Below are 26,644 nucleotides of genomic sequence, written 5' to 3' on the forward strand. Positions count from 1 at the left end.
TTTTTAGGTCAATTTACAGATAAATGTACTGTATGAATACAAATGTTCATTTTATTTTTGTGTACTACAGTATGGACATTTCCAAGTAAATTTTGACCTACTGTCTGTCATTTGTATTCATACAGTATATTTATTTTTGCAGAAATGTGTTATATATACTGAAAATTCACAGTTGCTTGTTCATTTTTACACACTCTATTATGTCTTTCTCTTCAACGACATGCAACTGTGAATTTTCAGTTTACATACAACACATTTCAACAAAAGTTACTGTACTGTATAAAGACATGCATTTATACAGTTAAGGGACGTTCCTACAGACATTACAAACATTCCATCTCAAACATATTTATGGAATATCACATGTCTGACAGATTTTAAAAACTGAATAGATTATTTTTTGCATGTGATGCTCACAATGAAAGAATGTTTATAAGTTGTGAAGAGTTTGATAGTTTCACTGAGAATCAACAATTCAGTTTTGATCAACAAGCCATGTGCATTTAGTTATTATGCAAATTGCAGAAAACTTTTTTGCACACATGCTAAAACACATGCTTAAATCAATCAAAATGTCAAATCTGATATGAACAAGAAACTAATTGTTACAACAATTACAAGAAGAAACATTTGTTACAGTATTTATTCATCTAATGTTAACAAATACAACCTTTGATTTTAATAATAATATATTAGTAAATGTTGAAATTAATATCAACTAATATTAATAAATGAAGTTCATTCTTAGTTCATGTTAACTAAGGTAGTTAACTAATGTTAACTAATGAACCTTATTGTAAAGTGTTACCGTTTGTTCTAATAGATTGTGTATATGATCTATAGAGCCTTTGTAGATTCTTTGTTCCTTATTGTGTAATCATTTAAAAAAAGAATCTAAACAAACAAAAGTCGAATCTTACAAAAATATGCAATTATGTGAATTTTGAATTGACAGTGCAGGTATATTATAGGTCTGATGATCTATTATGTAAATGGCTTCCACATGACATGCAACATTTGTGAATCTCTTACCAGCAGTTCAGGATTACTTGAGAGTGGTGATGGTACCTCAGTTTCAGCTTCATTCAGCTCTGCTTTCTGGAGGATCAATAAACATGCAAAACATGAAAGTAAATGGATTGTTGCAAAAACATAAAAAAAAGTGTCACTGTAGATAATGTAAAAGTTGCCTGTGAATGAAAAGCACAAAGCTGGGGACATTGTATGTACTGTGACCTTAAAAGCCCCCTGGATTTATTTTCTATTATAATTAGGATATACATTATAGTTTTAAGGTTATTTTATAAATACCATTTAATGCTTTTAGTCCAATATTTCCTTTTTTCACATCTACACTCACCTAAAGGATTATTAGGAACACCATACTAATACTGTGTTTGACCCCCTTTCGCCTTCAGAACTGCCTTAATTCTACGTGGCATTGATTCAACAAGGTGCTGAAAGCGTTCTTTAGAAATGTTGTCCCATATTGATAGGATAGCATCTTGCAGTTGATGGAGATATGTGGGATGCACATCCAGGGCACGAAGCTCCCGTTCCACCACATCCCAAAGATGCTCTATTGGGTTGAGATCTGGTGACTGTGGGGGCCATTTTAGTACAGTGAACTCATTGTCATGTTCAAGAAACCAATTTGAAATGATTCGAGCTTTGTGACATGGTGCATTATCCTGCTGGAAGTAGCCATCAGAGGATGGGTACATGGTGGTCATAAAGGGATGGACATGGTCAGAAACAATGCTCAGGTAGGCCGTGGCATTTAAACGATGCCCAATTGGCACTAAGGGGCCTAAAGTGTGCCAAGAAAACATCCCCCACACCATTACACCACCACCAGCAGCCTGCACAGTGGTAACAAGGCATGATGGATCCATGTTCTCATTCTGTTTACGCCAAATTCTGACTCTACCATCTGAATGTCTCAACAGAAATCGAGACCAGAGACAATTTATATAAGAGACATGCCACATCCTTAATCGACAATACAACTATATAAGGAAAACCCGTAACGGCAAAGATGGCTGTTGTATGCACAAGTCCCGCCCCTCCCGCTGGAAAGCCAATCATCAGCTTTTAAAAGTCAAGCCGGGAAACATTTAAGCCTATCGTCTGGTTCCACTGACGCATGCGCACAGTTGAGGTTTTGCGACAGCGGAGAGAGAGAGAGCCCCGGTCGCGCGCGCGCTCTCACTCTCTCTCTCTCTTCGGAGCCAGACGAAAGTGTAAATAAGACTTCACCGTCTCCAAATTAAGCGCTGTCTTCCTCTCTCTCCCGCACGCATATTAATCAAAATAAAACGACATTATGGTAAAAGGTCGGAAGACCAAAGTTTCATGTGGAGCATTCTGAGATTTTTGTTTCCTGAATTACCGCTGGGTGTGAATTGTGCTAAAATACGTTGCCTTATCTTCTCTGAAATGCGTTCCGCACATTCAGCTGACATAAAATTACTCTCTAAATAAACGAAAAAACCTATCCAGTGATGTAATGTTTTCTGTGTTGACACTAACCTTGTGGGATGTCCATGTCCTAACTGCTGGGATAATCACACAACCGTATGACACGTCCAATTCGCGAACTAATGACTCCTTTGAACCGATTCATGTTAATGAATAGTTAAAACAACTGATCTATACAATACATTGTTATTACTGATAAAGTGCAAACCTGCTTATATTTAAATAATGGAGAGCAATATTGACATTGATTATTGCACAACACCGGCATTCTGGATAGAGATGTAAATGAAGTTGGTGTCGTGAACCCTTGCGCATGCGTAGTAAAGTATAACCTGCGGGGAGAAAGGCGTTTTAAACCTTATTTTGGGGCAAAGTCATCAAACTTTTTCAGCGATTTTTATCATATTTTACTGCTGTTTCTATACATGCAGTTTTTATGTCCCGGTGACCAGTGAAAGTGCAGTTCTGACTCTCTGCCCATTCATTTAGATGGGAGCCTGGTCTTGTTAGACCGAAATAGCTGCCCGGAGGCGTTGCCAAGATGGCGGCCGAGTGGCACGACTTGCCTAAAAGGACTTTGTCGAGACTCATCAGACCAGGCAACATTTTTCCAGTCTTCAACTGTCCAATTTTGGTGAGCTCGTGCAAATTGTAGCCTCTTTTTCCTATTTGTAGTGGAGATAAGTGGTACCCGGTGGGGTCTTCTGCTGTTGTAGCCCATCCGCCTCAAGGTTGTGCGTGTTGTGGCTTCACAAATGCTTTGCTGCATACCTCGGTTGTAACGAGTGGTTATTTCAGTCAAAGTTGCTCTTCTATCAGCTTGAATCAGTCGGCCCATTCTCCTCTGACCTCTAGCATCAACAAGGCATTTTCGCCCACAGGACTGCCGCATACTGGATGTTTTTCCCTTTTCACACCATTCTTTGTAAACCCTAGAAATGGTTGTGCGTGAAAATCCCAGTAACTGAGCAGATTGTGAAATACTGAGACCGGCCCGTCTGGCACCAACAACCATGCCACGCTCAATATTGCTTAAATCACCTTTCTTTCCCATTCTGACATTCAGTTTGGAGTTCAGGAGATTGTCTTGACCAGGACCACACCCCTAAATGCATTGAAGCAACTGCCATGTGATTGGTTGATTAGATAATTGCATTAATGAGAAATTGAACAGGTGTTCCTAATAATCCTTTAGGTGAGTGTATACTGAGACATTTGGTGCATTAGGACCACATTTACCAGTATGATGTTTTCATCTTCATCTGTTTGTCCAAGTTCATCACCTTCATTCCACTCAACTGTGTCTTCCTTATCATCATCTCCAAGGGTTTCAGATATGTTGTTGTGTTGTGGAGGAATCTGATCAGTCAAGTCAACGAATTCACAGCCTCGTTGTATATCATGTGAATGCTGTGGACTCTTCGGTTCCGGCACACTTTGATTCCACAATTCATCAGTCTCCTTGTCACTTGAGGTGCTTGTGAGTCTTTGGACTGTGCATGTTCTTTTGGTAACATTTGGTGATGAAAGGAAGCTGTGTGAAGTGCTGGGTGTCTCTACTCCCATGGTCTCTAAAGTCAAACCACTCTGTGGAACATCCTCCATTCCTGTAGTTCTCTGGAGAACATGCAATATAACATTCAATGATTAACTCAGCCATTCAGCTAAATTAATGATATTAATAGCCACTCAGCTAAATTAAACACATTTACAACAATTCTGTCACTGTATTTAAAAATGAAGCCCAAAATACATTTAAATAACTTAAAGTCAAAGTCTTATTGATTTTACTAACCTTCCTCTTGGTGTCTCTTTTTGACGAAAGTCCATCATCCAATAAATGTGAGATTGAATCCTCAGAATCACTGTCACATCCATGCGATAACAGTTTTTCAGCAGGTCTCTTATCACTGTCTAATCCAAGTGTTGAGTGTTCATTACATTCCTCGTTTTCTCCATCCGATAAAGATTCTAGGTCTATGAGACACACCTCCTGTTTAGTGCAAATGTAAAATCTTAACATTTTGAGTTTTGATTGTTCGTACAGATATCCAACAGTGCTATCCAAGGGTATTTGGTTTCTTTTAAAATCACAAACATGAAAAGTGAAGTCTGTTTCTGGACCTTTTGGTGACTGCCCATTTGGGAAAAAAAGTTTTTTTCCCATTTCCATGATTTGTGAAACAGTTGTCTTTTTTTCAACCGTAACATGTCTAGTGCCACCACCATTACTGGTCCACACTTGCTGGTATCCATTACGGCATAAGTGAAGCCATCCAATTTCTATTCTTCTCGAGGTTTTTTCTGCAGATACATTTTTGTGTCTTGCCAATACATTTTTTTGCTTAGGGAAATCACATGGTTTAACATTCAAAGTTTTAGCTGACTTTGATCCCAGTTTCCTTGCTTCAATTTTATCTCTCAAATTCTGTAACAGAGATTCTTTATCTGAGCGGGCCGCTGTTTGTAGACAGAAGGAGAGGACAGCCAGTCGGTCACCATATGAATTAATATACTTTGCAATTTGCTCATCAGTCATGACAGAGAGCACAGATTTGTCAATCTGAAAGTGCAGAGAAGATGTAATTTTATAGATTGTTTCTTGAAAGAACATAAATGCACTCATGAACTCATAATATGTTAACACAGTCTAGATTTAAAGTCACATCTCTTTATCTACATGCCACCTTGGTTCTAAAAATGGGGCTCATCAATATTAACATTTAGGGTATAGTTAATCTAACTAGCATGTAGCTACTGGTAATTACAGTTGAGTGAATATGTTGTTAGCCACCCCTGCAGAATCTACAACATATTTAGCATTTAAAAAATAAGAGGGATTACAAAAATTGCAAAAAAAATATAACATTTAATTTAGTACAGAAGTACTTTAGTACTGTACTGACATATGTTTACATCTATTCCACATACATAATAACAGTGCCTAATAATTAATATGAACAAATTAAAAACTGAGTTATACCAATGAAAGGGTTCATAAGATCATCTTGGTTACTTTGATATGTTGCTTGTTGATGATCAATGACTGTTTGTATGCTCTGTGATAGTTGTTCGTGTCACACCCCTACTTGTACCTGTCCACTGGCTACCTGTAGCTGCTTCCATCAAATTTAAAGCTTTTATGCTGACCTTTAGGACTGTAACTAAAACACTCTCCTACCCTCATGAACTCACAAAAAATAAATCCACTTATCATATAGGAAGTCAACCATAATAACCAGAGGAATGCACATTTTTTGAACATGCTTTTTTGTCTCATTTAAGTTATTGTGGAATAGATGCAAGTATGTTATGTTACAGAAAACAGCTTTATCAGGACAGCCATATATAAAATCATTGCATTTGTAATGATCCCTCTTATTTTTGCAAGGGAGTGCAAACTTACTCATATACACTCAACTGTCCAGGATACATGTCAACACCTTTGGTTGCATCATTAAAAATAGCAATCATTTATATATAAGCTAATAGACCCATAGATCTTCTATGAAACATTACTCACCTTGTCCCTTTTCATGTGGATGATGTCCTCTTCTGGAACATCTCGTGACCTTAGAAACTGCTGAAGATCGTCATCCATCGCAGAGCTAACAACAGTTAATGGTTACAGTTTTGTGCTGAGTGTGATCATGGAAGTTTGGCTTATTCTTCTATAAAAGTAATAACATCAGTAAAGTGCGTACATCCAGATCACGCTTGTGATGCTGTGAAGATACAAGCGCGAACCGCCGCGTAAGAAGTCTCTCGCGAGAACAGGTATCTTTACAAGGGAACGCAAATATCTTTGCGAGTGGTGGTGGAAAAAAATTAGGTTGGGAGAATTTTTTTTTTTTTTTTTGCGTTCCCTCGCAAAACTTTTGCGTTCCCACGCAAAACTTTTGCGAAGGAACGCAAAAGATATTTTTTTTTTTTTACATTCTCCCAACCTATTTTTTTCCACCACCACGTCCCTTTAGGGGCTCCGTAGAAAAGTACCCCTTAACGCACAACGTTGCCCTGAGGCAACAAAAGGAAAAACTAAATTTCTGAACATGCAAAATAAAATAAAAACTTCATATAACCTTCTCAAGACCTTCATTCACACACACATTTTTTTTAATGTACAGTTCATGTCATTTTAAATAAGATTACTAAAGCAAATAATCTTACCTTCTTCTCACATCATGTGCTCCTGTGACTATGTGTCAGAAAAGGAAATCCTGCTTTCAAATGCTGCTCGACTCCCACACCTTATTACACTGCTCTTTGATTATTTTTTGTCCATTCTAATTGGTTGCAATATTTTATAGAAACATAACAGTATTTAACATAGGGCTTAAGAAAACTTTCAACGCTGTGCTGTAGCGGGTTAAAATATGTGACTTTTACTAGAAAAGTCATCATTCTGATTTTTCATTAGTTCATTCTGCCGCCAATTCAAGTACTTCCTGTTTCTAAAGTCTCTAAAGTGTGACATGACCACAAATAAACAAACTTTGATTTACAGCCACAAAAAAAAGACATACAGTACTTTTACCAACAATCTAATGAATCAACTGAACTAGCTCTTACATTTCCATCACTTACCTGTGAGTGAATATCAGTTCTGGTCGTTGATTTCAGAGTTTCTGAAATGAAATGCTGTTTGATGAAGGCTCCTGTTCATATGTTTAGCTTCACTTTCTCTTAAGTCTTTACACACTTGCAGCGATGCTATATAGTCCAGTCATTTTAAGCCAAAATGGGGCTCCACCTAGGACAAATTGCAACAGAAGCAAACTCAACTGATTTTGTATCCTCAATATGTCCTGAGTAAGGAAAAAAAAGCCCCGAAGAATCCCATTAGGGGAAAGTTTTGAAAAATACCCAAACATACTGTCAAGGGTGTGGTGCGGGCTGAAGAAGGCTAAGAGGCAAATGGCTCCAATACAAACTTTTACTTATAATACATTTACAAACAGGTACAGACAGGCAGGGTACCGGCAGGATACACACGGATACGGATACTCTCTCTCTCTCTCTCTCTCTCTCTCTCTCTCTCTCTCTCTCTCTCTCTCTCTCTCTCTCTCTGTCGGAGTGGATGCTGGGAGTGGGTGCGTGTGTGAGAGACATGTGTAGGAGAGCGGTTGCGTTTTTTCAAGCTGTATTTTTTTTCTTTTCTTTTTTTCTTCTTTATTATTACTATTTTGTTTTTCTTTCTCTTATGAGGTGGTTTTTCTTTTTCTTTCACATCTCCGAGCACGTTTCTAGGTTTTAGGGTAGTTTTAAGGTTATATCGTGTGGTGTGTGTGACGTCTACCCCTGCGGGGGGAGCGTCGCCTCTCACCCTTCGGAATGGTTTCAGGTGTGCGTCGGAGGCGAATACCTCTATTGAGGATGTTCTCCTTGCTGTGGGAGCTAAGGTTGGCAATGAAAATATTAGTTCTGCCTCTAGAATGAATAAGGCGGTCGTCGTCTTTTTGAAAAATGAAAGTCAAGTAAAAAACTTGATTGAAAGCGGAATATGGATTAATGAAACGTTTGTGCCTATTACACTGTTGTCGGCACCGGCAACGAAAATTGTAATCTCTAACGTGCCCCCATTCGTCGGTAATGAAAGTATTATTAAAGAGCTGACTAGATTTGGAAAAATTGCCGGCGCTATTAAAGAGATTCCGCTAGGTTGTAAAAACGCCGCACTGAAACACGTGCTATCTTTCAGGAGACACGTTTACATGTTCTTGAGTTCTCCCACTAAAACGCTTGATGTATCTTTTCGGATATCTCACGGTGAGAGTTCGTATATGGTGTACGCTAGTACGGAGATATTGGTCATAAACGTTTCACCTGCCTGCATAAAGCGTGTAATACTGAAGAAGAAGGCCCAACTGAAACATCTGAAAGGCCGCAGATTGTGAAGGAAAGTAGGCCTACACCGCAACAACCTGAAAAGGCAGATACGAATACCGAGGTAAGGCCAAATGTTTCTGAAAATATTGTCACTGATGTTGAGGTTCCAAGTTGTAGTAGGCCTAGTGATGTTGGTAAGAGTGATGTTTGTGGTGGCTTAGTACAGGATAATGAGACGTGTGATGGGCAAAGTGAAGAAATGGATGATATGTCAGAAGCAACTTTAGAGAGTTGTAGAGATGATGGTTCATGTGCGGACTTTGATGTGGCAAATAGTGGAAGTGATTTGTATAGTGGAGCAGATTAATGCTTTTTTGGATGCGACAAAGGGCAAAAGTGTTGATATCGGTAAATTCTTTCCAGATTTAGACAAATTTGTGCTATCTGTTATGAATGTAAGACAGGAATGTAGCCTAGAAGTATTATCCCAGCAGAAAAGGTTTCGATTAAAAAAATACATAACAACAATTAGGCACGGAGTAAAATCAGGCAGGGCGAAACGCTGCGCTGTGAAAGGTAAACTGTAATAAGTGCACGATGGGTATCAGTAGTGAATACCAGACACCACCTGTCAAAAATGATTGATTGACAGGTGCCCCACCCCTTCCGGTGACAGGTGCCCGCCCCTTTTGGCATAGGATCAAAGGGGTCATCAGAGAACAAAGAAGATCAAAGGAGATCAAAGGGGTTTGACAGTTAGTTTTGACAGTTAGTATAGAGACAAAGCGCAACGCGTCATAATCTGAAGACCACGCCCACCAAGGGGGAAAACAAACCAACTGTCTCCATTGACTTTGCATTGCGAGAGGCTGCCTCCTTGTCATTTATGACTTATAACAAAAGACAGAAAAATGCCTAAAAGCTGCTGTGTGACAAGGTGTACAGCAAACAAGCTAAAAAACCCAGAATAAAATTTTTATAAGCTTCCGAACCGTAAAAGCCAGCCTTTAAGGAGACAAAAGTGGATACAGGCAATAAGACGTGAAGCATCAGCAGGAAGAATGGGTAAACTGTGGGATCCTGAAACAGAGTATGTCTACGTGTGCAGTAAACATTTTGTCACTGGTAAGTCAAATATCCAAATGTCAGTTTTATATATTATATTTATGTAAGCTAAGCTATAGCATTTTGACAGTATGCAACTTTTAGAATGTGGATCAAGCAGAAAGCTATGCATTAACGGTTATGTTTGCGAGTGCCTTAGCTACAGTAACGTTAGTAGGTTTACGCTAAGAATAACGTATATATTATTATATACGTTAATAATATAATAGGGTATATAATTACCCATATTCATATTTTCGTTGATTATTACTAAGTGCCTTAGTTAACTCACATTAATTATGTTTGCAAGTGCCAAGCACAGTTGCTTGCTAACGCATAAATAACACTAGCTTGCTAACTTATTTTAGTTATCGATATCAACTGCACCCCAACTGCCCTATATATCTGGCTCTATTTTTTGTCCATAAATAATTAATAAATGTATAAATGTACCTTTTCGTCTACATTAGAGAATCTTGGGAAAAGATTATACAAAGAATACATCATTCCAATAAAATGTCCCTTTCTCTGTGTGAGCGAGGCAGAGAGGGGTGATAAAACAAGCTTTATTTACCACAGTAGATTGACAATAATCGATGCCATTATAATTATTTTTTTATTATTATTATTATTGTTGTTTCAGGCTCTAAAAGTGATGATGAGTCTCATCCAGACTACATTCCAACCTTACTGCCTCACAAAAGTGTAAACAAAGCCACTTCACTACTGAGGCTGCAAAACAGAAGCAAGCGAAATCTAGGTGTCACCACCACAGCTCTGCCCACAACTGAAAACCCTCCTGAACCCACCCCAGATTTACCCGACCAGCCTACAACAGAACAACTTCAGCAAGAGATTAAGCTTTTAAGAGAGGAAAGGGATGAAGCTAGGAGAGAGTGGGATGAGGCACAACAGAGGTGTAAAGCAAGCATTTTGAAAGAGAATGATGAGAAGTGCAAATTAATGACCGGTGTTTCCTGGACAGTTTTTGTTGTAATTCATACATTTCTTTCTCCGTTCATTCCATTCAATCGGCTCTGCAAATTGACCTCAGAAGACCAGTTATTTGTCACACTGCTAAAGCTGTGCCAAAACCCAACAACACCTGTACTGGCTGAAATGTTTGGGCTAAATAGAACAACAGTTTTACGTGTGTTCACAAAGTGGGTGGATGTCATGTATGCCAAAATGGCATTCCTAATTCGCTGGCCTGATAGAGAGTGCATAAGAGATTCAGTACCATCAGAAATGCGATTCCAGTTTCCCCACCTGACAAGCATCATTGATTGTTTCGAAATAAGGATCGAGCGTCCAAAGAAACTGAAAGCTCGGTTAAGTAGAATGACTTTTCAATCTATCACTACACCACAATCTGAATTTATTGCAAAAATGCATGTCTGTTATACAACTTACAGTTTTTTCTATGATTTTTGTGTTTCAGTGCCAAGACCTACTCAAATTATAAGAAGTGGACAACAGCTAAATATTTAATCGCCTGTCATCCATCTGGATGCATCACCTTCCTTTCAAAAGGCTGGGGGGGTCGGGCATCTGATGTCCATATTGTGAGGCAGTCTGGCTTTTTATCTTCCAGCTACCACAAGCCAGGAGACTTCTTTGGTGAAGAGCCTAATGGATGAAAGGCAAAACAAAGAAGAGGCAACAATTGACAAGATTGTTCATGTGTGTGCAGCTTTAGTCAACATGTCCAGCAGTGTGGTAAGTTAATAACAATCCCAGATGACAATCCACATACCTGTTGAAGGCAATATTGCTCATTTACAGCTCATTTTCAATTAACTATTGCACCTATATCATGAACTTTAGCATGAAATGTCTGGCTTTACAGGTCTAACTGTCCTATTGGGAAGTACCATCACTCTGCTCCTCTGCTGGTCCCTGCTATGATGCCTGAAGTACCATCACTCTGCTCCTGCCCTGCTCTGCTGGTCCCTGTCATGATGCCTTCACTGCCACCACTTCCTTTTCTGCTGCCCTTTCTCTTGCCTTTGATTGCACTCTTGTCATTTGCTCCACTACTCCCTGCCTCAGTGCCTGCGATAGTGGCACTACTACAACTGGCAGGGTTGTGCTCCAGTTCCTAATCATAGGGAAATTACTTGTATAAAAAAGCAATGATAGAATTGAAATGATAGATTAATTGTACATCATAAAATATGTACAGTGAGATTGATGATAATGTAGATACTGAATATTCAATAAAAAAAAATTATTGCCAATTTGATTGTTTTTGAATGGTGTTTAAATGAAAGTCCAATGTTAAAACATACTATGTGTATTTGCGGTATCATACTCTGGCAAGTTCATGCAGATGATAGTAAACCGTGCGGTGTACCTGAGTGTTTAGGTCTTGGTAGAATGTGGCAGGTCCAGAAGTCGGTGATGGTTCCCACAGCAGAGCAGATGAAGTCTTCACTTCTGGGTACCCGAAAGATGACGCACAACTGTGGAGTCCATGTTATGAAATCACAGTAGGAACTCTTTGTCACAAACATCTCCATCTGCGCCTACAAAATAATGACACATACTGTACCCATCCATACTGTAAAGAACTTGCCTTTTCCCGCCTCTCTTCAGCCTTCAACATTGGAAAAATATTTTAGAGCATTTTGCAATCAAATGGCTGTTCATTTTTGTACTATATTGTATACCTGGGTAAAGTAGGGGTGATTGTTTTTCAAAACGGTTGCGCTCTGCAGGTGTCCTCTGAGGTCGTTGAGCCACTGATCTAGACTGCTGCCCATGTCTTGGCCCCAGTTGAAGGGACACTTGGCCTCAACAACTCCTGGCCCACAACAGTCACGCATTACATAGCCATCACAAGATGCCCCAATGAATGGTTTGTCCTGTGAGACACGGAACCCAGCCCTCTTCACCTGCAAGTTGACATGTGATGCTCCCACTTGGTCATGCAGATAAATCTGGTTCGAAGTTCCTTGTTTTGGTTGGCCAATCCCTAATGCTATCTTATATGTTTCAAGGGCGTCACTCATGATTCCTACCCCAGAGGATACATGGGGTCTTAATGGCTCTGTTCTTAGGTTGACATATGGTATTAATAAGTGATGGAGCAGGAGTGGTGGGAGAGGTGTGAAGAACTCTGTGTGCAATTGATCCTGTGACCCTGCCAACTCTATGTCTGTGCCATAAGGCACTGCTCGCCTGGTTTACAGTTTCTCTGTCAATGCTCAATATGTCATCCTCTGATATGCCATCAAGATTGTGGAACCACAGCTTTGCTGATCTTGTAAATTTTCTGTGTGTTTTAAGGCCCACTGCACTGGTTCCTGTGGAGGACAACATCTCCAATAGTTGCATTTGCTGGGCTTCTGTAGCTGGAGGTACAGGTCCTTTCTGTTTGCATCTCTTGGCAGGTGGTTTTGCCTTGGCTGAGTCACTATAGAAATCAATGTCTTTAATTAAGCCTGGCTCTACTTTTTTAGTGCACACCTTATTCCACTGACATGCAAGATCAGTGCATGCCACTTTGTTGAAACCAAGACGGACAGATGCCTCTAGCTTAAAAAGAACAGCCCCCACATGAGAACATGTCTCTCCAAGCCTAATAGGGAAAGCACGACAATGAATTGGTACAGGTCTTAAAACAACCTAAAACAAAGTGTAAAATTCTACTTTGCTGGTATCTGCTTTTATCTTACCCTGCCATACAGTCACAATGGGCTGCCACAACGGTTCCATTACTCCTCACAGCAACCCATGTGTGATGTGATGGGTCTGTGACTCTCCAGGATGGCTTCACATCAGTCTTAAAAACTACGCAGTCTGAGTTAGTTGGTTTGTGGTGGTACACAACTTGCAATAGAGTTCAAAGGTACAGCACGCACATCCAAAGCCATAAAACTGGGTGCTGGACAGACAGGTGATTGCAAAGATAAACAATGAGTCCGCACACCAGAAAATGCTCCTTAGCATTTTTAATGGTTGCTCACCACGTGCAACGTTTCGGGCCCAAGCCCTTCATCAGACATGAAAACAAGTGGGGAGACACACCTCCATATATACAGCCATGCATGATCACATGATCACATACATCCATGATTACTCACATGACCAATCAAGTGAAAATGCAATTACATCAGGAAACCAAATAAAAAACAAATAAAAAACACATTAAAAAACACATTAAAGAACAGGCAAAATGTAGCAACATTTGTAATACAAAAATATCTTTAGGAAGAAAACTATTAGAAATATATTAGACGCATACCGAAAATATATTAGAAATATATTAGAAATATATTAGAAATACATAAAAAATATCACCTTAATATATTAAGTGGCTAAACGAAGACCTGTAGTGCTTGAAACATAATCTAGAAGGTTTTTTTTGAAAATATGTCTCTACCACTGTAGGCAGTAATGATAGATGAGCAAAAATATCAGTACATAAGGGAAACCACAAAGGTGTGTTACATGTAACATATATCAAATCAGCAAAACGATAACACAACATTTACAATCCTTACAAAGTTATGGGAGTTATTTACAGAAATTATTAACAGAAATTATAAAAACGGCCTCAGGTCAAAGTCTTCATTCAACCCTTTTGGAGCTAAAGTGTCCAGGGTATAGATCCAAAATGCTTCTCTTTTGAGTAACAGACAGTTTACATCTCCTCCACGGGAGGGCTGTTTCACAAGTTCAATACCACAATATCTGAGAGAGGAAACATTATGAAGGGCTTGTGAAAAATGCACCGCTACTGGGCTTTTGATGTCATGATTACGAATATTTGATCTGTGTTCTGGCTCTGACTTTTACCTCCAGGTGTCAGGTACGAGTATGGGAGCAAAAATGGCCCCAAGTTTTGCATCTCTATATTGCAGACTCCTTGAAAAGGAAATCATCCTGAATCAACTATGCAATCCACATCTACCCTCAATTTCCAACTGGAGGAGGTATATAGATGATATTTTTTTCATTTGGACCGGTTCTGAGACTCAGTTAAAACAGTTCCATGAGTTTATTAACACAAACAGTTGCCATTTAAAATTCACAATGGAATTTGACAAACATAGGATGAACTTTTTAGACATCCTTGTCTACAGAGATTTGAATAGACTGGGATCCAACTTGTACCGAAAAAGTACTGACAGAAATTCTATTCTTCATGGACAATCTTTTCACCCTATTCCACTCAAGAAGAGTCTGCCTTTGTCTCAGTTCAGTCGCATCCGCCGGATCTGTAGTGCTGATAGTGATTTCCAAGCCCAGTCAGCTGATTTAGAAAAACGTTTTCAACAGAGACAATACAAACAGGAATGGATTACCCAAGCACGTAATCGCTTTGAAAATATATCGCAAACTGATTGCCTCAGTAACACTAGATCCAGAACTTTTGAGTCTAGAGTTAACTGTATTGTCCTATAATTCAGAGATTTTGAATCCATCATTAAAAAACATTGGCACATCATTGACTCTGATCCAGCACTTAAATGCTTCACTACATCACCCCGCATTGTGTACAAGAGAGCACCTAATATGAAAAGATTCAATCAGCATTTTTTGTCCATGCGGGGTTTAAATTTTTATGGTGGGGGTCTTCCATAGCCATAATGATTTTTGTTCTGTAACTGCATATTCGATCATGTACACCTAAACACGACCATCACAGAAAACTACATTTGTACATTTTCAAAAATGAAATAAATAAATAAATAATTTAATATCATTTCTAAGCTGTATTGCACGCGCACACACACACAGTTCTAAAAAATGAACTAATCTCTATGTGCATCATGTCACAGCGTATGTAATGTTAGTCTACTAACGCCTTTCCAGAGCCAAAGTTTTGTTGACACTAAATTCATTTAAAAGCATAATCTTAAAAGTTTAAATGATATCTTTTAAAAATAAAAGATTGTTTAAATAAAATCTTTAAAGTTTGAATACATTCATATCTTCTATTTATCTTTTAGAAGATTACTGTAATGATTTTGTTTAAATTGAACCTAAGGTATAATTGTTATTAAACAATGTCTGTTCAAAAACTTTAGATGGTTGAAAAATCGTCTTATATCTCATTTATATGAAAAGATTCAATCAGCATTTTATGTCCATGCAGAGTTTAAATTTTTATGGCTTTCCATAGCCATAATGATTTTTGTACCGTAACTGCATATTCTATCCCTTACACCTAAACACGCTGATCTTTCTGAATTTATTTCAAAGCATAATCGTAAAAGTTTAAATATGATCTTTTAAAAATGAAAGGTTGTTTTAGTTTGAAGTTCTTAACTTTCTTTCTTAAAAAAATCTTTAAAGTTTGAATACATTCATATCTTCTATTTATCTTTTAGAAGATTACTGTAATGATTTTGTTTAACGGTGACCCTAAAGTATAATTGTTATAATGTGAGACAATGTCTGTTCAAAAACTTTCGATGGTTGAAAAACTGCACTTAGTCGTCTTATATCTCATTTATATGAAAATATTCAATCATAATTTTTTGTCCATGAGGGGTTTCAATTTTTATGGCTTTCCATAGCCATAATGATTTTTGTACCGTAACTGCATATTCTATCCCTTACACCTAAACACGACCATCACAGAAAACTACATTTGTACATTTTCAAAAATGAAATAAATAAATAATTTAATAAAATTAAGCTAAATAAATATATAAATAAAAACACCTTACATTTCCAGAGAGGTGAAGTAGTTCTTTATGCAACAATCCAAAAAGCAAATAGTTTAGGTTGTCAAACAAAACAGCCCCAGATCCTTCAGAGATAAACTACAGTGTGAAATAAATCATTTAAAAGCATAACCTTAAAAGTTTAAATATCAAATCTTTAAAGTTTTATTAAAATCATATCTTCTATTCATCTTCTTAGAAGACTTATGTATGATGTAAATGATTTTGCTTAAATTTAACCTAAGGTATAATTGTTACTAAACAGCGTCTGTTCAAATACTTTAGATGGTTGAAAAACTGTGCTTAGGCGTCTTAGATCTTATTTATACAAAAATATTTCAAACAGTATTTTTGTCCATACAACATGTTGTCAAAGTCTGTCACAATGTTTTTTGTTGTTGTTGTTGTTGTTGTTTTGTTTTAAGAAATCCGAGGACTCTACATTGCTCTTATTTAGATTAAGTTGTATCTTTTAGAAAATCACCACACATTTTTCAGAGATGCTGGTGGTCCATGGCGCCACTGGCGCGGCATAAGTAAAGTTTGTCAAAAGTCATTTTTTAGAACCGTGTGTGTGCGCATGTGCAATACAGCTTAGAAATGATATTAAATTATTTATTTATTTATTTCATTTTTGAAAATGTACAAATGTAGTTTTCTGTGATGGTCGTGTTTAGGTGTACATGATCGAATATGCAGTTACAGAACAAAAATCATTATGGCTATGGAAGACCCCCACCATAAAAATTGAAACCCCGCATGGACAAAAAATGCTGATTGAATCTTTTCATATAAATGAGATTTAAGACGACTAAGTACAGTTTTTCAACCATCTAAAGTTTTTGAACAGACATTGTTTAATAACAATTATACTTTAGGTCACCGTTAAAAGATAAATAGAATATATGAATGTATTCAAACTTTAAAGATTTTTTTTAAAGAAAGAAAGTAAGTTAAGAACTTTAAACTTCAAACTAAAACAATCTTTCATTTTAAAAGATCATATTTAAACTTTTACGATTATGCTTTGAAATAAATTTAGTGTGAACAAAACTTTGGCTCTGGAAAGGCGTTAGCAGACTAACATTACATACGCTGTGACATGATGCACATAGAGATTAGTTCATTTTTTTGGAACCACACGAGCTGGGCCCTCTGGTTGAGAGACTCATTGCAATTTTTTTGTAACTCCATTTTATTTAAACTTTTTGTGTGAGGTTTTAGTAAGATCTTTATTTTATAATCATTTATATTCTTTTAAAGAACAGAATGTTTTTCAACGTTTGTGTGAGATACACTTCCACAGTTTTTCAACCTTAGTTAAATTAGCATGAGAACAGTATGTTTTTCTTTTTTTTTTTTTTTTAGTTTAATTGGCACGATCATTATTTTAAAGGATAGAATGTTTTTTTGTATGACATTGTTTAATCACAGTGTCTGAACAGCACGTTTCAGATGTCAGAGAGGGGAATCCCGTCACACACACACACACACACACACACACACACACACACACACAGAGAGAGACACGCGCACGCGGCCCACACAGACAGTGCTTTGAGAGAGTCGTTGCATTTTTTATTTATTTAAACTTTTGGTGTGAGGTTTTAGTAAGATCTTTATAAACATTTCATTTATATTCTTTTAAAAGAACTGAATGGTTTTTCAACATTTGTGTGTGAGATAAACTTCCACAGTTTATCCTTATCAGTTTCACAGTACAGCCCAGATACGCTCAGGAATAGGAGGATCATGTGATAGCCTACCAAGTTCAAAAACACTAACTGTCATGTTCAAAAGGCTTCAAATGGCTTCAAACAATTAAAACTAGCTGTCATATAGCCATCACGTATTATTATAACAGTGTCTTCAAATAATGATCAAAATGATTAACACTTTCTGTCAATATCAAAAGGCTTCAAAAGCCTTCAAAAGACTTCAAAAGACATCAAAACCCGAAACTAGCTGTCAATAACCACATGATCAAGGGCTAGGAGGGTCAATAGGTCAATACCATAGACTGTAAAAAATATGGACAAAGCGTCTGTGACGTCACCCATAGACTTTCTGAAGAACGGTTTTGAGGCCGTTTATGGGGGTATGGGCGGTGCCATATTTCAATACAAATGTTCAGAAAGGATAACTTACAGGTATGATGTGTTGTGTCAGATCATGGCCGAGACGTCAAATTTCAGGAATTCCACTCGGCGCAGCCTATGCTCGTTGTCAGCTGCCAATCAAGCTGTCAATCGCGCCCTTATTTGTCATACATTTTATATCTAAATACGATCTAAACTAACGAGTTAGAAAAAAATTCACCCCCCTCACAGTTGTCAGGCACTCGGAACCTATCGAAAAATACAATAAAAGTCCATGGGACCAACCTGTAAAAACATGAATTTATGCTGTGAAAACGGACATTTTAACATGGGGGTGTATGGACATTTGCTCCCTTTTGGGACCTGCCCCTAGCGGATTTTCGATGTATTGCAGTTTTTCGCACTTCCGGGTAGGCTTCATTTTTCAGATTAGAATGGTGCCGCTTGGTCAATACTAACTGTCAAAACTAACTGTCAATCCCCTTTGATCTCCTTTGATCTTCTTTGTTCTCTGATGACCCCTTTGATCCTATGCCAAAAGGGGCGGGCACCTGTCACCGGAAGGACGGGGCACCTGTCAATCAATCATTTTTGACAGGTGGTGTCTGGTATTCACTACTGATACCCATCGTGCACTTATTACAGTTTACCTTTCACAGCGCAGCGTTTCGCCCTGCCTGATTTTACTCCGTGCCTAATTGTTGTTATGTATTTTTTTAATCGAAACCTTTTCTGCTGGGATAACACTTCTAGGCTACATTCCTGTCTTACATTCATAACAGATAGCACAAATTTGTCTAAATCTGGAAAGAATTTACCGATATCAACACTTTTGCAATTTGTCTCATCCAAAAAAGCATTAATCTGCTCCACTGTATACAAATCACTTCCACTATTTGCCACATCAAAGTCCGCACATGAACCATCATCTCTACAACTCTCTAAAGTTGCTTCTGACATATCATCCATTTCTTCACTTTGCCCATCACACGTCTCATTATCCTGTACTAAGCCACCACAAACATCACTCTTACCAACATCACTAGGCCTACTACAACTTGGAACCTCAACATCAGTGACAATATTTTCAGAAACATTTGGCCTTACCTCGGTATTCGTATCTGCCTTTTCAGGTTGTTGCGGTGTAGGCCTACTTTCCTTCACAATCTGCAGCCTTTCAGATGTTTCAGTTGGGCCTTCTTCTTCAGTATTACACGCTTTATGCAGGCAGGTGAAACGTTTATGACCAATATCTCCGTACTAGCGTACACCATATACGAACTCTCACCGTGAGATATCCGAAAAGATACATCAAGCGTTTTAGTGGGAGAACTCAAGAACATGTAAACGTGTCTCCTGAAAGATAGCACGTGTTTCAGTGCGGCGTTTTTACAACCTAGCGGAATCTCTTTAATAGCGCCGGCAATTTTTCCAAATCTAGTCAGCTCTTTAATAATACTTTCATTACCGACGAATGGGGGCACGTTAGAGATTACAATTTTCGTTGCCGGTGCCGACAACAGTGTAATAGGCTAAAACGTTTCATTAATCCATATTCCGCTTTCAATCAAGTTTTATACTTGACTTTCATTTTTCAAAAAGACGACGACCGCCTTATTCATTCTAGAGGCAGAACTAATATTTTCATTGCCAACCTTAGCTCCCACAGCAAGGAGAACATCCTCAATAGAGGTATTCACCTCCGACGCACACCTGAAACCATTCCGAAGGGTGAGAGGCGACGCTCCCCCCGCAGGGGTAGACGTCACACACACCACGCGATATAACCTTAAAACTACCCTAAAACCTAGAAACGTGCTCGGAGATGTGAAAGAAAAAGAAAAACCACCTCATAAGAGAAAGAAAAACAAAATAGTAATAATAAAGAAGGAAAAATCAAAACAACAACAACAAAAAAACAGCTTGAAAAAAACGCAACCGCTCTCCTACACGTGTCTCTCACACACGCACCCACTCCCAGCATCCACTCCGACAGAGAGAGAGAGAGAGAGAGAGAGAGAGAGAGAGAGAGAGAGAGAGAGAGAGAGAGAGAGAGAGAGAAAGAGAAAGTATCCGTATCCGTGTGTATCCTGCCGGTACCCTGCCTGTCTGTACCTGTTTGTAAATGTATTATAAGTAAAAGTTTGTATTGGAGCCATTTGCCTCTTAGCCTTCTTCAGCCCGCACCACACCCTGACAGTATGTTTGGGTATTTTTCGAAACTTTCCCCTAATGGGATTCTTCTGGGCTTTTTTTTCCTTACTCAGGACATATTGAGGATACAAAATCAGTTGAGTTTGCTTCTGTTGCAATTTGTCCTAGGTGGAGCCCCATTTTGGCTTAAAATGACTGGACTATATAGCATCGCTGCAAGTGTGTAAAGACTTAAGAGAAAGTGAAGCTAAACATATGAACAGGAGGCTTCAGCAAACAGCATTTCATTTCAGAAACTCTGAAATCAACGACCAGATCTGATATTCACTCACAGGTAAGTGATGGAAATGTAAGAGCTAGTTCAGTAGATTCATCAGATTGTTGGTAAAAGTACTGTATGTCTTTTTTTGTGGCTGTAAATCAAAGTTTGTTTATTTGTGGTCATGTCACACTTAAGTGACTTTAGAAACAGGAAGTACTTGAATTGGCGGCAGAATGAACAAATGAAAAATCAGAATGATGACTTTTCTAGTAAAAGTCACGTCTATTAACCCGCTACAGCACAGCGTTGAAAGTTTTCTTAAGCCCTATGTTCAATACTGTATGTTTCTATAAAATATTGCAACCAATTAGAATGGACAAAAAATAATCAAAGAGCAGTGTAATAAGGTGTGGGAGTCGAGCAGAATTTGAAAGCAGGATTTCCTTTTCTGACACATAGTCACAGGAGCACATGATGTGAGAAGAAAGTAAGATTATTTGCTTTAGTAATCTTATTTAAAATGACATGAACTGTACATAAAAAAAAAAATGTGTGTGTGAATGAAGGTCTAGAGAAGGTTATATGAAGTTTTTATTTTATTTTGCATGTTCAGAAATGTAGTTTTTCCTTTTGTTGCCTCAGGGCAACGTTGTGCGTTAAGGGGTACTTTTCAAGGATGTATTTGCTAACAATGTGTTTGGACGTTATCACATATTAATTTCTCATATATTAGTGCAGAATAATAAGCTCTAAATACAGTCAGTAGATTTCAGAGGTGGAAAGTAACTAATTACAAATACTTTTATTACACTTGAGTACAATTATTATTTTTTTATATTTTTTTTTACTTTCTTGAGTATAATTAAATTGTGGTACATTTACTTTTTCTTGAGTTGAATAAAAATAAAGTATTCAACTTCGCTACATTTATTTTTCACCAAAAATACAAAGTACTTTGACAAAGGTGCGGACGGAGCAACAGGGCAAGCTGACATTTGACAGACACTTTTCAAACTACTACGATGGAGCGCTTAGCTTCAGCCAATAACAGACAGATCTGAAGCGTTTCAGCCAATAACAGACTGATCTGAAGCGCTTCAGCCAATAACAGACAGATCTGAAGCGCTTCAGCCAATAACAGACAGATCTGAAGCACTTCAGCCAATAACAGACAGATCTGAAGCGCTTCAGCCAATGACAGACAGAGCTGAAGCGCTTCAGCCAATGACAGACAGATCTGAAGCGCTTCAGCCAATAACAGACAGAGCTGAAGCACTTCAGCCAATGACAGACAGAGCTGAAGCACTTCAGCCAATAACAGACAGATCTGATGCGCTTCAGCCAATGACAGACAGAGCTGAAGTGCTTCAGCCAATAACAGACAGATCTGAAGTGTGTTGTAAAAACCAGTTACATTTGCTGTACTGTGGCTCCCAGTGACACATTTAGTTTCTATATTTAGATTCTTCTTCTGCAGCCTAATAGATCTAACTACAGCACATGGTCTCAGACTGGCAGTTAGAGGCGGAGCTTATAGGCTCAGTGAGGTTAGAGTTAGAGGTGGAGGAACTTCCAGTCAGAAACTGCTGTCTCATATACACCAGTTTATGGCACGTAAGGCTGCTTTGACTGCTTGACAGTGATTCAAAGTTTAAGTTGTTATAACAGATTTTAGTTCTAATCATTTTTAACCATGCAACATAAATTTTAGAACACAAATTAAATTACTCAGTGAACATTACTTGTATTATGAAAGTTGCTCTCTTCAGCAATGCAGATGATATATTGTCGTCATTACTTATCTTTTCAGTCATGGCGTCCTCCAGTGGTCCAGCACTTAATGAGGAGCTCCAGTGCTCCATCTGTCTGGAAGTGTTCACTGATCCAGTCACCACTCCATGTGGACACAACTTCTGCAGAACCTGCCTGAGCGAGTGCTGGCCGAAATCACGGACCTGCTTCTGTCCACTCTGTAAAGAAAAATTCAGCAGAAGACCTAAGCTCAAGATTAATACAACACTCAGAGAGGTTGTGCAACACTTTAAGGAGAAGCTCAATCCAGGAGAATCTGAGTTGTTCTGTGACTTCTGTGGTGAAAGAAAGCAGAAAGCAGTGAAGACCTGCCTGATATGTCAAAGCTCTTACTGTGAGACTCATCTGGAGCCTCATCTCAGTATCCCACGTCTAAAGAAACACACACTGATCAACGCTGTGGAAAATCTGGAGGATTATATATGCCAGAAACACGAGAGACCTCTGGAGCTGTTCTGCAGAGATGACCAGACGTGTGTTTGTCTGTCCTGCACTGAAGGAGAACACAGGACTCACAACACTGTTCCTATAGAGGAGGAGAGTCGAGAGAAGAAGGTAAAGAGTTACAAACAAAGCACTTTAAACCCCAGCCAGACAATGGTGAAGCTGTTTCAAGAAGCCTTTATTTATGTTCAGCTGTCAGCCTTTTTCCTTTTGAAACACAAATCTACCTTTCTTTTCTTACACCTTTTCTTCATGAAACACTGTAAGATCTACAGGACAGATAAATAACATAAAATTAGCTCTTACAAACCTAAACATTACCCGAAGGTCACATTAACTGTACAAATAGCCATTTATAAAAACCTTTCTGTGACATTACCTCTGTCAGTATTAACAATGCTAAATAGCTTATATTAGCATAACTTCACATGACACAAGTGATAACAACACATTTAAACACTTCTTCACAGTTGAATAGATTAACCTACGTATTACTGCACATAAACATTAAACAAATCAAACACAATACCTTGTTCCTGTTCCAGCTAGGTGCTTAATTATCCCCCTTTTTTAAAAGAACTTTATACGATTTCAGAGCGACATGAGATTTTGCCCCTTACTTCCGCGGGCGCGTCTCACCTTTTTAGATGCGAAATGAACGTTCCACTTTGGAGGCGGAAATAAAGGACTCATAATATTAACAGAGGAAACTAATAAAATAAAGCTCAGAAGTGATTACCTTATTTACTCTTTCCTTAGAGTTGGTTACAAACACCCCATGAAATTCAGTTCTCTATCAGTCAGTCACGTTCAACGTTACATCAGACTGAACTGGCGTATAGGGATCTCGCCTGAGAGCCCAATCACCATCGAGTGGTAACAGAACAAGCCAATACACATGGGCGAAAGAGTTTTGCATCGCAAACCACTTCCCACTTTCAGTTATATAAGGCAGCGTGCAAACTCACACATTAAGCTTTTGCTTCGGAGCAGAGCAGATGTTGTTTCACTCTGCTCTTCAATCATCGTTCAGTGAGTGAGTTGTTCCTTTGTTGGTGTGACTCTCCTGCCGGGTGAATCCCTGCGGTCCCGTGGGGGACCCAGCATCTCATTCGGGGCTCCAGCAGAGGACCGGATGTCGAGTGGAATCCTCCAACCATGTCCAGCGGCTGGATGACTGGGAACGCCGAACGTGACTGATTGATGTTACCTAGTCGCCTGTACACAACGCCTGTACCCATGGGCGTCGGAAGAAAAAAAAAAGTGGGTGGGTCCTCCCCCAGAAAAATGTTACTGGAGTAAATACCATTTCATGTATTCTGGTGCCTTTTAATTAAACAAGTAAACTAAACTCCACTTCACGTCGGGCGGTTCTTTGCCTCCACGTTGTGCATTTAATGCACAGCTCTCCGTGGATTATCCCGCTAATACCACGGTCATTTGCCAGCAATGACAACTTAAAGCTGTTATTGATTTTTGCAACGCAATATTTGACTGGAAGGGAACGGGCGGTTACTTTCGTCAGCTGCGGCTCGTTGAGAAATATAATGTAGCGATTCAGCGGAAATGGAGTTTAATTTATTAGGGAATTCCTCAAGTGGAATGGATTTGACTGACGGCGCTCTGAAAAGCGAACAGACAAATGCGCTGAATTAGAGATGGTAAAAGTGAGTGGGTATAATATCACTGGTCTTAAAAAGTGGGTGGGTCTTGTCCCACCCATATACAATGGTTCCGACGCCCATGCCTGTACCTCCGCTGAAACGGCCGGGACCCCGTCTCAGCCCCTCAGCAGAAAACTTAATGTCAGAGTTTTACCCAGAAGCGGGGAGTGGCTTGCAATGCAAATCGACTTGTTCTGTTACCACCAAGGTTATAATCGTTAACGAAAACGAACGAAAAAACGAAAACTAGGTGGGAAAAAACATTGTCGTTAACTGAAATAAAAATAAAAACGAGGCATTACAAAAAAACGATAACTAACTAAAACTGTAATGTGTGTTTGGCAAAACTAACTAAAATAAAATAAAATTATAGAGTAAATGTCCTTAGTTTTCGTCTTTCGCAGCGGATTCGTTCAGCTGCATTTCCTTTCCCTGCTCTCCCTCTGTCTCTCTGTCACTCATGCGTCTCTCACATGCGCGCGCGCACACACACACACACAGCCCCTCCCCTCCGTGCACAGCATCTCCATGAGAACGAGTGTTCGTTCGACGTTGAAAGCAAGTTCGCGAAAGGTTGGTATCTCTATCTCGTGAACACCTTTACACAATCACACATTAAAAAGTGGTATAAAAATATTTTAAATTCTGAATATAATTTTGTCAGTGTGTTAATGTTGACCCGAGAAGCGATTGCGCCTTCTTTAGAAAGTTAACTAGTCGCAAGTTTGAGGTAAAATGCACTTTTTGGTTGTGGTTGTCGATGTCAAAACACTATAAACTGTGATTCAAATATTAAATAATGTTATGTCATTTTTTTACTTTTACACTGAATGTTTGCTGCTTCAATCCAGATGAGTAGGCTATTAACTGTATAGGGTAAATTTAGTATAGGGTGTGAAAATTGTACAGCTGTGGTATTTGTATAGGGTGTGAATTCTGTATAGAAGATGTGTAGATTTTTGGTAGGGCGTGTGGATTTTGTAAGAGGTAAAGGAATTTCAATGGGGTGTGAATTTTTTTCTAAAATTGTATGATGTTTTTGTTGAGTTATTATTACACAATACTTTTTCTGACCTTTTTGAATCTTACCCCTGACAAATAACCCAAATTACAAAAAAAGACTAAAACTAACACTAAAACTAATAAAAACTAAACTAAAACTAAGCATTTTCAAAAACTAAAAACTAAACTAAACTAGCAAACCCACTTTAAAAACGAATTAAAACTGAATTTGAAAACAAAAAGTCAAAACGAAATAAAAATAAAAATAAAAACTAATGAAAAATGCAAAACTATAATAACCCTGGTTCCCTATCGTCCGGTCACTACGACGTACGTCGTGGTGAACGACGAATAGGAATCTCGCTAGAGAGGCCAATCTACTTCGAGTGAAACTAAAACAAGCCAATACACATTGGCGTGCAATCATTTGCATCAGCTGCGCAGCCTCGCAGCGCGGGTATTTAACGAGCAGCTGGTGCGATTGCACTTCAGCTTTTTGCTTCGGAGCCAAGCACTTCGATGCGTTCTACCAGAGTGACTTCAAGACGAGCCTTTTCGGATCTCTCCTTCCCGGTGCGGGCGTTACAGCACGGCAGCGCAAGCAGTCTTCTTTTCTTTCTCTCTTCTTTTTTCTCTGTCTTTTTTTGTTTTGTTTCACATACTGAGCAAAAAAAAAAAAAGCTGTTATAACGGCTGGTAAGGTGCGCCGTTAGAGCGCTAAAAAGCTGTTCTTACAGCTGGTAAGACCTGCCAGCAAGAGAGAGAGAGACAGCGCACAGACAGGTGCACATTCCTGTCTGTGTTTGCAGTGACTGTTCCCCTGCGTGTTTCAGCACCAGTGAGAGCAGTCCCTAAAAGAGCTTACACAGATAGAGAGCATCTTTTTAAAGATGACTTTCTATCTGTATGTTTCTGGATGCGGTTGTTACCTGGGTTCACGGGATGGTCACCAACGCTGCCTCGTGTGTCTGGGCATTAAACACACTGAGGCAGCGTTTGTGGATGAGTCATGTACCCATTGTGGGAAGATGACCATCGCGGAGCTGCGGTCGAGACTCACGTTCCTGCAAAAGGGTCCTGCAAAAATCCTGCTCAGAGGGTTGCTTCGGGCAG

At 38.8% G+C, this 26,644-nt stretch overlaps 2 protein-coding genes and 1 long non-coding RNA gene across 8 annotated transcripts in view; 1 reads left to right on the top strand and 2 right to left on the bottom strand.

Moving 5' to 3' along the window:
- Positions 1-800: 800 nt before the first annotated feature.
- Positions 801-7,476, bottom strand: LOC309480925 (uncharacterized protein). 4 transcript variants are annotated; one of them, XM_082145669.1, is made up of 6 exons: positions 7,069-7,476; positions 6,652-6,767; positions 6,005-6,089; positions 4,277-5,044; positions 3,721-4,098; positions 803-1,098 (listed from the first exon to the last, which is right to left on the bottom strand). In XM_082145669.1, exons 3-6 carry the CDS (start codon positions 6,080-6,082, stop codon positions 985-987), a joined length of 1,338 nt encoding a protein of 445 aa, XP_082001795.1. In that variant the 5' UTR covers positions 6,083-6,089; positions 6,652-6,767; positions 7,069-7,476; the 3' UTR covers positions 803-984. The 4 variants fall into 4 exon arrangements, with proteins under 4 accessions (XP_082001796.1, XP_082001795.1, XP_082001794.1 ...); XM_082145670.1 differs by lacking the exons at positions 6,652-6,767; positions 7,069-7,476 and having other exon boundaries at positions 801-1,098; positions 4,277-4,474; positions 4,606-5,044; positions 6,005-6,362; XM_082145668.1 differs by lacking the exon at positions 6,652-6,767.
- Positions 7,477-18,168: 10,692 nt separating this feature from the next.
- Positions 18,169-26,644, bottom strand: part of LOC309481040 — a 34,057-nt gene continuing 25,581 nt past the window's right edge. Inside the window, exon 3 of the long non-coding RNA XR_014199866.1 lies at positions 18,169-18,647. This is a non-coding gene — a long non-coding RNA (uncharacterized lncRNA). The remainder of the gene's footprint in view (positions 18,648-26,644) is intronic.
- The window catches only part of LOC309480905 (E3 ubiquitin-protein ligase TRIM39-like), a 48,480-nt gene continuing 42,107 nt past the window's right edge, over positions 20,272-26,644 (top strand). The window contains exons 1-2 of one of the 3 annotated variants that reach the window (XM_082145627.1): positions 20,272-20,681; positions 22,420-22,820. In XM_082145627.1, coding sequence (XP_082001753.1) covers positions 22,422-22,820 — 399 coding nt within the window. In that variant the 5' untranslated portion in view covers positions 20,272-20,681; positions 22,420-22,421. Of the gene's footprint in view, positions 20,682-22,419; positions 22,977-26,644 lie in introns of all 3 variants that reach the window. The other 2 variants (XM_082145626.1, XM_082145625.1) reach the window with 2 other exon arrangements.

This window comes from Leuciscus leuciscus (assembly GCF_965113295.1).
Source record: "Leuciscus leuciscus genome assembly, chromosome: 18".
NCBI lineage: Eukaryota > Metazoa > Chordata > Actinopteri > Cypriniformes > Leuciscidae > Leuciscus > Leuciscus leuciscus.